The sequence below is a fragment of the Pollachius pollachius genome, assembly GCF_949987615.1.
Source record: "Pollachius pollachius genome assembly, chromosome: 8".
NCBI classification, from domain to species: domain Eukaryota; kingdom Metazoa; phylum Chordata; class Actinopteri; order Gadiformes; family Gadidae; genus Pollachius; species Pollachius pollachius.
The window spans coordinates 14,832,661-14,845,160 of NC_136941.1; the positions used below are offsets into that span (position 1 = coordinate 14,832,661).

Here is a 12,500-nt window from a genome sequence, read left to right on the forward strand (position 1 = left end):
ACAATGTGTCTTGAGCTGAGCCCGTTTTGGTTAGGCCTGGCTGTCGCCATCTGTACCCTGATCGCACATTGAGGGAGCATTCATTATTCAGTGCTTTTTGGGTGATATGCATGCTGAGTGTGTTTTTTGAGTCTATTTGTGATATATTAAGAAGTCTCTCTATGTCTCTCCTTCTCTCACTCTCTCTTTGTCCCTCTCTCTCTCTCTCTCTCTCTCTCTCTCTCATATTATGTCATTCTCTCTCATCTCTCTCTCTCTCTATATATATATATATATATATATCTCAATACGCAATATATCTCTCCATCTGTCTCTGTCTCTCTCCATCTCTCTATCCATCTCTCTCTCCATCTCTCTCTCTATCCATCTCTCCCTCTCCCCCCCCCCCCTCTGTCCATCTGCTCCCCAGGACGCTGAGTTCTACTCGGTGGACCTGGAGCGGGACAGCAAGGGCTTTGGGTTCAGCCTGCGAGGGGGCCGCGAGTACAGCATGGACCTGTACGTGCTGCGGCTGGCCGAGGACGGGGCGGCCGTCAGAAACGGCAAGATGAGGGTATGGCCTTTAAGTTTTTAACTATGTGTTCAAAGGAAAGGGTCTGGGAAGTGCTATTAAAAGCATATTGTTATTATATTGTTATAGTGGTCATATTGTTAAAGGTGACATATTATACCACCAGATGTGTGAGTGTGGTTAACCGATGTATGCTGGATAGGTCAGTCAACCAGCCCACCCAGTGGACTGTAGCAAACGTTGGTCATCTATCCGTCATACATTGAAGAGAAGAGGAGAGAAGAGGCCAATTTTAAAATCAGCTTGTAACGGCTAATCACTCCTTCACCTATAATATTATTAGTGTTGTTGTAGTCATTTTTATAGTAGTTGTGTTCATTTCATTGTTATTGTCATTATGATTGGTAATTATCATATAAAGATAAGCCATGTTGTAGTAGCGCTGTCACACCATTCAAGGTGTGAATTTAAACACGGCTCTCATCAGACGTTGCAGCACCCCCTATCACCCCTAAAGTAGTGATCTGCTGGTCGTGGTAATGCACGCACACTCTATAACTCACACACACACATTGTGTTTTCAAGGTAGGGGACGAGATCCTGGAGATCAACGGTGAGAGCACAAAGAACATGAAGCACGCACGCGCCATCGAGCTGATCAAGAACGGCGGCCGGTGGGCGCGGCTCGTCCTCAAGCGGGGCGACGGATCCGTGCCAGAATACGGTAGGTCATGCTAGGCTAGCTCTGGCTAAGCTAGCACAGGCTAGCTACTCTAGATTGTGTTGGTTTTACTCCTCATCCATTAATGTGACTAACGCTGCTAACGGCCACCTTGTAAACTTACCTCCCCCCTTCCAATTCTGTGTAGGTTCAATGATGTAAAACACGTTTGTTTACTGTAAATAATGATATTTGAAGGGCAAAATTAAGCACTCAACTTGACCTCGGCCGCTTAGTACTCGTACACCTCTTGCACTCAAATCTACATGTTGACAATGGTGGAATAATACTGAGGAAAAGCACTGCTGCAGTACACAAAGATGAAGATATAATGGTAGAGATGGCTATTTTGGTGTAGATGTACATGAACACTTGTAGTGTAGTGGCAATAACATGATCTCCTGGGAGCAGTTGTGAGAGGGTAGCACTCTGCTTACTGTGTGAGTCACGCAGTGATTACTTTACTCTGGAGTTCACCATTGTTTGTTGTTCGTTTTTCTGTTTAGTTTTTTTCTCAGGGAAACCACCTCTGCTCAACGCAGTCCTTGTTAGTGAAAGATCACTCAATTTACATTTTCTCTACCAGAACCAACTCCCTTTCCTCCTCTCGTTTGAGACCCACTGTAAACAGTCTCTTCCCTGTTGTATTTTCTCTCTCTCTGTCTCTCTCTCTCTCGCTGTCTCTCTGTCTCTCTCTTCTTACCCTCTTGTTGCTTGGGCTCTTCCTCCTCCCCTCCAGCGATGATGGCTCCTCATCTCGCTGTTGGTACTATGAGGAATGAGAAGATGGGAGAACCCTGTTTCTACCTTATGGGACAAAATCAGACCACGGTTTGTAGCCAGCGGTCTGCCGCAGCCCAGTTCACTCTCAGTCCTCCTGTGCCCCGACTAAACCCACCGCTTCTTCCAGCTCCGGGCTGAAATACATGCATCTCCCCCATTTGTTGTGTGTGTATGTGAGTTTATGTGTGTATACGTGTTTGTGTGTATGTATTAACGCGCGTGTGTGTGTGTGTGTGTGTGTGTGTGTGTGTGTGTGTGTGTATGTGTGTGTGTGTGTGTACATATGTGCGTCTATATGGGTGCGTACAGTGATCACGCTATATGTCATGTGACATCAGACTGTGCTACATCCTCATACCGCCTCCCCCGACCCCCTTATCCCTGAATGTACACTGTCCCACCCCCCACCGACACGGCACACGATGGTTATTAATCCATGATGTCACCCACATGCGGCTGCCATGGTAACCTCTCTCTCGTTTGCGAGACGGGCCGCCAACAGACTTCCATGTTGTGTTGTTGTGTGTTACATGGCCGTTGTTGCTTTTCTCCCCCCACTGCTTTTTGTTTTGTTTTTAATGGACCCACATTGACGACGGCCTGCACCTGTCTGCTTGTGTTTGGACCCATCGCTCTCATAGACAAAGCAAGCCATTGAAGTGTTCTGTGGCTTCAATGTTTGTCGGCCATGTCTCAATATAAATTGTCTTGTCACTTTGAACTGAAGCCTTGATTCCCTGTTCCCCTTGTTATCATTTTTTTTTGCAATATGGACAATTTGAAGATGCATGTGTCCGCATGATTTCCTTCAAATCCCTGACCCCAGAAAACATATCTGAATGTCCCCACCATATCTGAATGCATCCCCTTTTTCAGCTACGAACTATTAAACCTAAACCCAGTTCATGCAATGCAAAAAACTGTTATCGACCTCTGCAACTTTATTTCCAATCACGTAACCTCCCTTGTGTTCCCCCCTCCAGACGGCAGCAATGACGGGTACCCTCCCACACCCGGGGCACAAGACTCTGCGGAAGTGAGACATCTGCCGCCCAAGAGCCGATATCACACCTCATTGGAGTCCAGCTATCCACCAGACCTTCACACACCATCACGCCAGGAGGAGGCGGTGCGCGGGCGAGACAGAGACCGGGCCGGGGCGGACCGGATGGACTATGAGGGCCGGCAGTTCCCCCCCCACCATCATCACACCTGGAACAACAACAACCACAGCAAAAGTACTCCCAGACAACCGTCTCCCGACAACCAGGGCACCAACAACGGCGGCGGCGGCGGCGGCAGCGGTGGCAAGAAGGGCCGAGGGCGCAAGGTGAAGAAATCAGAGTCGGAGAGCGGCATCTCCAAGCTGCTGAAGACCCTGAGGAAGGACAGCTCGGGGAAGAAGGCGGCCGAAAAGGAGCGGGGGAGGGAGCGCGCCACCAGCCACAGCAGCAGCTCCACCCTCGACCCGAGGACGGCGCAGCCCCAGCGGCGCGGCTCCCTGGACCGCTCGCCCGCCCGGAAGCGCAACTCCTCCCCCGACCGCCGGCGGGCCAAGTCCATGGACCGGCGGGCGGAGCGGGCGCCGCCGCGCGACCGCACGCCTGAGCGCGAGAACGAGTACGACGACGGCGGCTTCCTCAGCGTCACGCCAGACCGCAAGTCGTACGAGCGCCGCCTGCTGCAGGACCCGCAGACGCCCCGCCGTGGCGGCGGCGGCGGCGGCGGCAGCGCGGCCGGCACCCCCGAGCGCGCCAACAACAACAACAACCACCACCACCACGCCGCCGACTCGCTGTCCCTCCTCAGGGGCCGCACGCCCGACAGAGCCGCCATGAACAACGGCAACTTCCTGAGGGACTCCTCCCCGCAGCGGGGCCTGGCCAACGGGACGCCAGAGAGGCGGTATCGTATGGAGCGCGACTCCTCGCCGGAGAGCAACTACAGCCGGGAGGAGGTGAACTACGCGCCGGTGGTGGCGGGGGCCCCCAGGCTCAAGGACTACTACAGCATGATGAAGAACAACGCTGGCCACAACAACGCGGGCCACTTCAACGCCACCGGCCACAACAATAACACGCTGGGCCCGGGCCAGGGCCAAGGCCAGCTCCCTGAGCCCAAGAGACGGCTGTACAAGGAGAGTCCCAAAGACCTGAGTATCTAGAGCTGGAAAACAGAGAGGCCTCTCCCCTCGCGCCCCTCTCTCCCCTCCCTCCCCCCGTCTTATGTGTGGAAACCTATGTACTATACACTGGAAGTGAACTTAAACTGAGGACACAAAACTCCTTGTGAATGGTTGGATCCATTGGTTGAGTAATAGTCGATTGATTGAGTTAGCTGACTTAAGTCCTTGTGATCCCAGCTAGAGAATCAATTCAAAAAAAAAAAAATGAAAAAACTGCAGGAGTACGGCGCTTTGGGTTTCATTCTGGTTGTTATGTTATTGTTCTAGTTACTTTGAGCATAAGAGAGGTTGTTGTATACTGTAGTTCCGGTATTGTATGTGCCTGCATATGAATAATCAGTGATGTTGCTTTTTATAGGCATTTCTGATCTCTAAAATATGTGTTTCCTCAGAGGTTTGAAGCATTCTTCCAACGGTGGTGACTTGTTCATCCAACACACAGGCTACTATTCAATGTATTTGTCTTTTCCACTCCTGAGTTGCTTTATTAAATGAACAATAGCACAAGACACTGAGGGTTCACAAGAGTTGGCAACGTGTTACTGGACATTTAGGCAAAGTATAAGGGAAGATTCTGATTCACAAAGTGACAAATATAATGTAATATATCCCCCCTCCCTACCATTTGTTCACTATTTATTTTTTAATCGGTTAAAATTCGAAGGAGCAAGACTTGTAAATGTTATTTTTTCACTATGTTTAATTTCCGGGTTCAGAAAGTACAAATTCTCACCATTATTTTGAGTAATCCTTAGAGGAACAAAATAACGAAGGAAATGCAGTTGTCTCAATGCATGACTGGAGCAGAAGCATGTCAGGCCTTTTACTTTCTGAACGTGGTAAAGGTCCTCGTCCAACCACACTTTGGAAACTCTCTGGTAACACCCTACTAAATATGCTTGGACACTTGATGGTGTGGCAGCTAGCCGTCATTCCCTAAACATCCCCTAAACATCCCCTAAACATCCACGCACTGTATTTCAGAGAAAAGGTCATTTAGAAATACCAATACCCAGGAATTATTGATCTTCCCCTCTCAATTAACCACAACCCGGCTACAGGCTGATCTCCACCACGTATCATGCTGCACACAGACACCATGTGCACATAGAGGTTCATCAGTGTGACTGTAACCAGTTCCAATTTGTGTAACGATACCGACGTGGAGAGGCCACCAGGTAAACCAACTTTGATTTGATTCGATTCGATTCAACGGCAGAAAACATTGCATCGTCAAACGAGTCCTCTCCGTCCAAGATGCATGTATGGCTGAGAATAGCTACGTACTCATCTCATCCCAAGCATTCCCATAGATATGGCGGTCACACCTCGCTCTAAACAAACCGGCGTCCGTCTGTCCGTCCGTCCGTCCATCCGTCCGTCCGTCCGTCCGTCTCCCCCGGGTATTGAGGTGGTGGGTCACGGGGCGGGGTCACCTGTGGTCCGTTGCGGTACACGAGTCAGCCGATCTGCCCACCTGAGCCATTCTGTCACAGCACTGGAGTCTGACTGCTGCTTTGATGACGTGTGTTATGTGTGTATTCTCTGTTTTATGTTTCACTGAAGAACTAAAAAGATATTGGATAGCCACAAACAAAATGCATTGTTTTATCACTGTTGTCGTCATGGTACTGTATTTAAGAAGAAGAAGAAACAGAAGAAGAAGATGATGATGAGGAAGAAAAAAAAGAAGAAACATGTAGGATGTTAAAAACCTGTTGGCCATAACGTAAAAATAATTTTAATGTGTAACTAATAGGAACCTGCTAAGGATTAAAATGTTGCCTTTTTCTTGTACAAAAGAGAAATTTATGGGGATCCTCAGCAGTGAGGAATATGATGGTGTGTTTATATTGCTGACATGGACCTGGTGATTCAAGGTGAGGTATGTTAATTTACTCTGAATCAGGTATAAATAGACTAAAATGGAAGACTGTATTTGGTTGATCAGAAGCTGTTTGATGGTTTGAATCTCTCTCTCTCTCTCTCTACGGTTAGCCTGCCTTTGTATTATAGAGCACTTGTATGCAGTCTGTTTTCTTTAAGCATTATTTCTTGCAATGTGCTCCAGGCACATAATGCTGTCTCTGTGTTGATAAAAAGCAGTACATGTATATGGGCCAATCTTTTTATTTTATTTTATAAAACTATGCATATATAAATACTACATTGTTCATAGCTTTATTTGACCCATGAAGCTATACATAACATTAGTCTAAGTACAAGTAGATGTGGAATTATCCAATAAAGCTTCTTTCCTTGAAATGGATCACACACTGTATATGTAGCTATCAAAGGAAGTCTGTGAATGCTATTTTTATTATCAAATAAAGTTTTCCATACAAATTCAAAAGTACTTAATATTTTGTTCAGCAGACATGTTGTGGTGCAGATGGGATGCCTTCAGGAATCGAATGGGCATGCAGTAGAACAGTGACACATAATAACAATGAAACGTATCAATACCACACATGATAAAACAGGACAATGACAAAAGGCTATTTACGCAAATATACAAAACAGTGCTAGTACCGCTTTATCTATCTATCCTCCATCTATCGAGCTGTCTGTATCTATCTATCTATCTATACACCTATCTATCTGACTATCTATTGAGCTGTCTATATCTGTCTATCTGTCTATCTATTAGCTGTTTACATCTGTCTTTCCGTCTATATAACGAGCTGTCTTGTCTATCTGTCTATTTATCTATCTATTGAGCTGTCTATATCTGTCTATTTATCTATCTATCGAGCTGCCCATATCTGTCTATCCGTCTATCGTTCTATTAGCCATCCGTGTTAATATCTATCTGACTATCTATCCAGCCATCTACCTATCCATCTATAATACATGGAAGCTAAGCAGCCTTCTCTTGATCTAAATCCGAGTGGACTGTTCAGTGACAAGATCTGTATTCTGTTCGAGAGCCATGCAGTAGTGGGATGGTTGCCATAGCGACAGGAGAAGGTCATTACGGGGGAGATCTTGATGTATTTGTTTTTCTCCTGCCTGGCCGACATGTTTGCCCATTCAGAGACCGATAGAATGACGTGTTGAGTTTCTCGCATTACCACATTCTGCATTATTTTATCAAATGAGTAACGCAGCAATGAACAAATATATCCTATTAACCTGTGTGTGTGAGTGTGGGAGTGTGTGTGTGTGAGTGTGTGTGTGTGTGTGTGTGTGTGTGTGTGTGTGTGTGTGTGTGTGTGTGTGTGTGTGTGTGTGTGTGTGTGTGTGTGTGTGTTGTGTGTGTGTGTGTGTGTGTGTACTTGCGTGAGTGCATTGTGTATGTGTGCACGTGTGTGGTTATAATAATGAAATCGTATAATTAAATAACATAATTGTTTTGATATAACTGTTTTGATTATATCAAGGCCTTCTCATGCCATTACTGTTGGATATTGTCTGACACATCTTCACCCTTATTAATCTAATATGATTAGTTTGCATAATCAGATAAAGTGAGAGTGGCGTCACGCTGTGTCTATACCTTCATGATTATACATGTCATAATCCGTGGTGCTAAAGCCAAGGTCACCTGTGATTGGACAGGGATTATTATTCCTCTGAAAGCAGCATTAGCAAAGGAATTATTGCATTGCCTGTCCTGCCTATCACATTGTGCAGTGTTGCTCTTCTAAATAATCACCATATAGAAATGTGTTGTAATAATTGAGTCATTCACGACATGAATGCATTCTGAATATTTTATTGACATTTATTAATTTGATTTAAATACACTACATTCAGTTGTACTTTTCCAACCCATCTGTAAGTAAAACATGAACAGAAATGCTCATTTGCAAAGTGCGGTTTATTTTACGTTGCCTTGATTACATGCCTCTACGTTCACAAATAAGCCAGTTACATATATGATCCAACTGTAAAAGATGAATATGTTTTCCCTTTCACACGAGGAAACAAAAATCTCACTGTTCTTATACGTTGGACTCTCTGTACACAAACAGAAGCAGAAACATGTTGTCGGGGTCTGCTCTTCCTGCAACTGTCTTTAGGTTACACCAAATGGTTTGTAAGATACAAAAGGTGAAGTTAGCCTTCAGTCGTTTCCCGGGGGAGAGTGGTAAGTGTTCATCTTCTTCTTCTTCGATAGGGTATCACATGGGGGGGTTTGTGGTCGAGGGTGTCGCTTACGCGGGGGACACGGAGCTGGTGGAGACGGAGGAGGCCTCGGTCTTGGCGCTGGATCCTTCCTCCTCCTCGAAGGGGTTCTTGCCGCAGCACAGGGTGGTGATCATGCAGTGACGGAACTGCTTGTTCATGCAGATGTAGATCAGGGGGTTGTAGATGGACGAGGACTTGGCAAAGAAAGCCGGCAGGGTCATGAAGATGGGACCGAAGATGCTGCCCTGGTTGCAGAAGATGTACCAGGCCACGCTGGCGTAGGGAACCCAGCAGATCAGGAAGCCCAACACCATGATCACCACCATGCGGCTCACCTCCCTCTCGGCTCTCTGGGTGGTCTCGGACTCCTGTTGGGCGGCAGCCGCCTCCTTCACTGCGCAGAGCAGCCGTCCGTAGCAGAAGAAGATCACGCACATGGGGATGATGAAGTGGCATATGAACATATAGATGACGAAGGACTCGTTGTTGTAGCCCTCAGCGCGAGTGTAGTAGTCGACTCCGCATGAGCACTGCATTCCCTCGGGGATGTAACGAGACCAGCCCACCAGGGGGGGGAAAGCGCAAGCGTTGGCCATGACCCAGGTGAAGGCCACGCCCATGACAGCGTGGTTCTCCCCGAAGCGGAAGTTGCTCATGGGCTTGCAGACGACGACCCATCGCTCGATGGCCAACACCACCAGCGACCACAGCCCGATCTCACCGCCCAGGGTGGCAAAGTATCCTTCGATGTTGCAGCCAGTGCGCCCTAAGACGAAGTAGCCGTGCATGGAGGTGTACATGGTGGTGGTGAAGCCGCCGAAAACCATGAACAGGTTGGCCACGGCCATGTTCAGCAGGATGTAGTTCAGGGGCGTCCGCAGCTTCTTGTGTTCCAGGGTGACGTAGAGGGTGAGGAAGTTGACGGGGAAGCCGAGCAGGATGAGTAGGAACATGTAGGCGGCCAGGGCTGAGTAGGCCGCCGTTGAGACCAGGTAGTACTGGGGGTACTCATAGGGGCTCCGCACGATGCCAGTGGAGTTGTCCCAGGGCACATAGAAGGCAGGTCCCTCTGTGCCGTTCATGGTTGCGGTGTGGCGGTTGCGTTCAGCCCCTTGCGGCGGTGTTGGGTCTTCTGGCTGTAAACACGAGAGATGGAGAGGGACTTTGCTACAAGTAGAGCTAGGCCGGTCAGTCTCATCCTTTTAAAGGCACCCCTGGGATTATAACTTTCCAAATCCGTCAGCACAAAGTGATTTAGGACACGGTTAATATCTAATCCAGCCATCACTGCACATCATAATTGACCACTCATCAAGTTGTTAAGGTTGCTTTCACCTGTGCCGTGACCGTGTAGTGAAAGCAGTTGTGGCGCCTGAAAGCTGTAAGACTGTCAGAAGCTATTTAGTGGAGCACAAAGGTGAAATACTTGTATGTTATGATATTAGAATGTTCAATTATTTTCTCATATTTTTACTTTTGCTTTACTTCCATTTTAGAAACTTGACATAATGGATATATATTTAGGAACACATAATTGTTATTCTTCATCATTAGTCAAGATATTGTACAAAGTTAAATGTTGGCAGAATGTATTTTAAACCTTTATCCCCTGGATCCACAATTATTTCATAGTTTGGAATCCTTTAGTCCAAATCTAAATTGAAGTATGAGATAACTTATATAGTGTTAAATGATCTCTATTTAACAAATGAATTGCTTCTGATCATTTTTGAAAGAACAAAAGAAGTATGTTTGGCTAACAACAACAAAAATATCATTAACAAAAAACTTTTTAATTATGATACTGTATGAAGGCCTGTTGCTCAAGTATAAAACTATTACAGCGAATAAAATCACCAATAAATGAAAAAGATGGCACTGGCCTTATATTAGATCAGAAAGATGTTTGAGACCTGTGTATTATTTTAGCCAATCAGTGCCTATAATTAAACATTATAATACAAGTGTCTATGTACTCATTGGTTGGTTTGATGGGTTGCAGGTGTTATTCCGTTATTTGAGGGGACATTAAACGCTGTGGACGTGTCCAGGAGTTAACCATCTTAGTGGCTTGCAAAGGGCTCAGCACTTTCCTAATGGGTGTTGAACTAAAGAGATTTGCAGCTTATGCCTGCGCAGGCCGCCCGGGCCTGGAATGGATTTACCATCACCCAGGTCTGACGGATCTTCAGCCTGACACAATGTCTGCTAAATGTTAAGCATTTTAGCCTTTAGCAACGATTTCTCTCTGCCGTCTTCTGATATTTTAATTTTGTTAGATGTGTTTGCTTTTTTGATTGACACTAAGAAAATAGGCAAGGTTTCAATATAGAAAAGTGACCAAGGCGCATTGTCGAATACAGAAACTCGCTATTTTATACAAAATATAGTCCTGTATTATATAGGCCTTTGTGGAATAATTTCCAAAGACATATGCAATGAGAATGGGGAATTTGATTAGCCTAAGCTTAATGTCCTACAGATGCTAAACAGTAACCTTCATTTTCTGAGGATGAGAATGCGCTATAATAAAACTACTTTTTTTATTATTATATTATTATTATTATTATTATTAGTGTAGTTATTATTAGATTAAAACTAGGGAGGGATCAGCCAAAGTCATTAACTAAAATGAAATGTAATATATCGGTGTTCCAATAATATTTTCAATGATCGCTTACTAGCTACTTTCACTTTCTGGATATCTTGAATAATGAGTAGAGTGAGCTATAGGGCAAATATGCGAGTGTCGTGAGACAATCCAAATATGTCATAATATTGCAAAATAAATATGTATCTGTACGAACACTAAATGACACATCAGATTCCTTGGTTATCATTATCAAGGGAGGAGCAAGGCAAGACTGAAGGAACGCTGCATTTTTATTATCCTCATAAATTGGTGAACATCGCCCCCTTGTGGTGAGGTTTAACACATGGCATGAAACAAAAAAGTGGAGAGTAATAATGAAAATGGCAAAACAACAACAACAACAACAATAACAACAACAACAACGTATTATATTAGAAACTATCACCATTTTAATGATTTAATTTGATGGAAATTGCATCATCGCAGATACAATTACATTTTGACGTTGTCATGAAACATATTATTTTCATGACAACGTCAAAATATAATCTTTGGGCTTCTTCTGTAATGCGTCTCATGAGTATTTATATAATAACACATTTTTTATCTTGCGCTACTTCTTGAGCTACTACGTGAGCCGTGTCAAGCTCTTATAGCTCCTTCTGAATGGCCGTCCCTCCTGAATTCATCGATACGTTATCGAGGGGCTGCCGAAAGACATTGCAAGAAATTAAGCATTTAAAAACACCTGAAAAAATTATGGAACATGCATTGCTCAAGAAAAGGGTTTACATTATTAAAATTATTATTTGGAAAAATATTATTATATTATGGAAACACAGGAATAAAACATAAAATCCACTAATTAAACCCCAAGAGGTTGTTAAAAAGTAAACTGGTGAATAGGATCAAACATGAATGAAATTATAGTGTACTCAGACATTGTCGGGAACATCAATTTGGGAAGCACAAATTGAACTGAGTGACTGTGTTTAAACAGAGTGGTTGCAGATGTGCAGTAGAAGGTGCCCTCATCTTTCTCCTCCTTTCCTCTTTACCCAGCTGTCCTCCGTCACAGTGGAGCCAGGTGGACCAGCCGGCAGTGACGCTTTCCAGATGTGCGTGTGCGCATGTGTGCATGTGTATGTGAACATGTGTGTGTGACAGAGAGTGTGTGTTTGTGTGTGCGGTTGTGTGTTTGATTGTGTGTGTCTGGTTTTGTGTGTGTGTGTGTGTGTGTGTGTGTGTGTGTGTGTGTGTGTGTGTGTGTGTGTGTGTGTGTGCGTGCGTGTGAGAGTGTGTCTATGTGTGTGAGTATGTGTTTGTGTGTGTGTGTGTGTGCCTTGTTTGTGTCTATCTGGTTTGCGTGTGTGTCTGTGTGTCTGTTGTGCGAGTGTGTGTTGTGTACCACTTCCCCCTGGCCTGGCAGCTGCTCGTGGAGCCGTATCGTTGGCAGGCCCTCTGAGCCAGGGCCGACGGTGGTGCTGTGGGCCCACACTGGCCTCCAGCGCTCTGAAGCACAGGGTCAGGTTGGGTCTCAGTGAGCAGCACAGCGTGGAGCACGCAGCCACAC

At 45.5% G+C, this 12,500-nt stretch overlaps 2 protein-coding genes across 6 annotated transcripts in view; one reads left to right on the plus strand and one right to left on the minus strand.

The window, feature by feature from the left end:
• The window catches only part of LOC307079221 (membrane-associated guanylate kinase, WW and PDZ domain-containing protein 1-like), a 78,199-nt gene extending 71,723 nt beyond the window's left edge, over positions 1-6,476 (plus strand). For all 5 annotated transcript variants that reach the window (XM_079741393.1, XM_079741395.1, XM_079741391.1 and 2 more), the window contains exons 21-23: positions 410-553; positions 1,097-1,235; positions 2,999-6,476. In XM_079741393.1, the coding sequence (XP_079597519.1) occupies positions 410-553; positions 1,097-1,235; positions 2,999-4,179 (1,464 nt within the window). In that variant the 3' untranslated portion in view covers positions 4,180-6,476. The remainder of the gene's footprint in view (positions 1-409; positions 554-1,096; positions 1,236-2,998) is intronic.
• Positions 6,477-8,360: 1,884 nt separating this feature from the next.
• On the minus strand, positions 8,361-9,416 carry LOC307078825 (rhodopsin; the record flags this gene model as incomplete). The annotated part of the gene is made up of 1 exon (XM_079740821.1): positions 8,361-9,416. One exon carries the CDS (start codon positions 9,414-9,416, stop codon positions 8,361-8,363), a length of 1,056 nt encoding a protein of 351 aa, XP_079596947.1.
• Between the last annotated feature and the right edge of the window lie 3,084 nt (positions 9,417-12,500).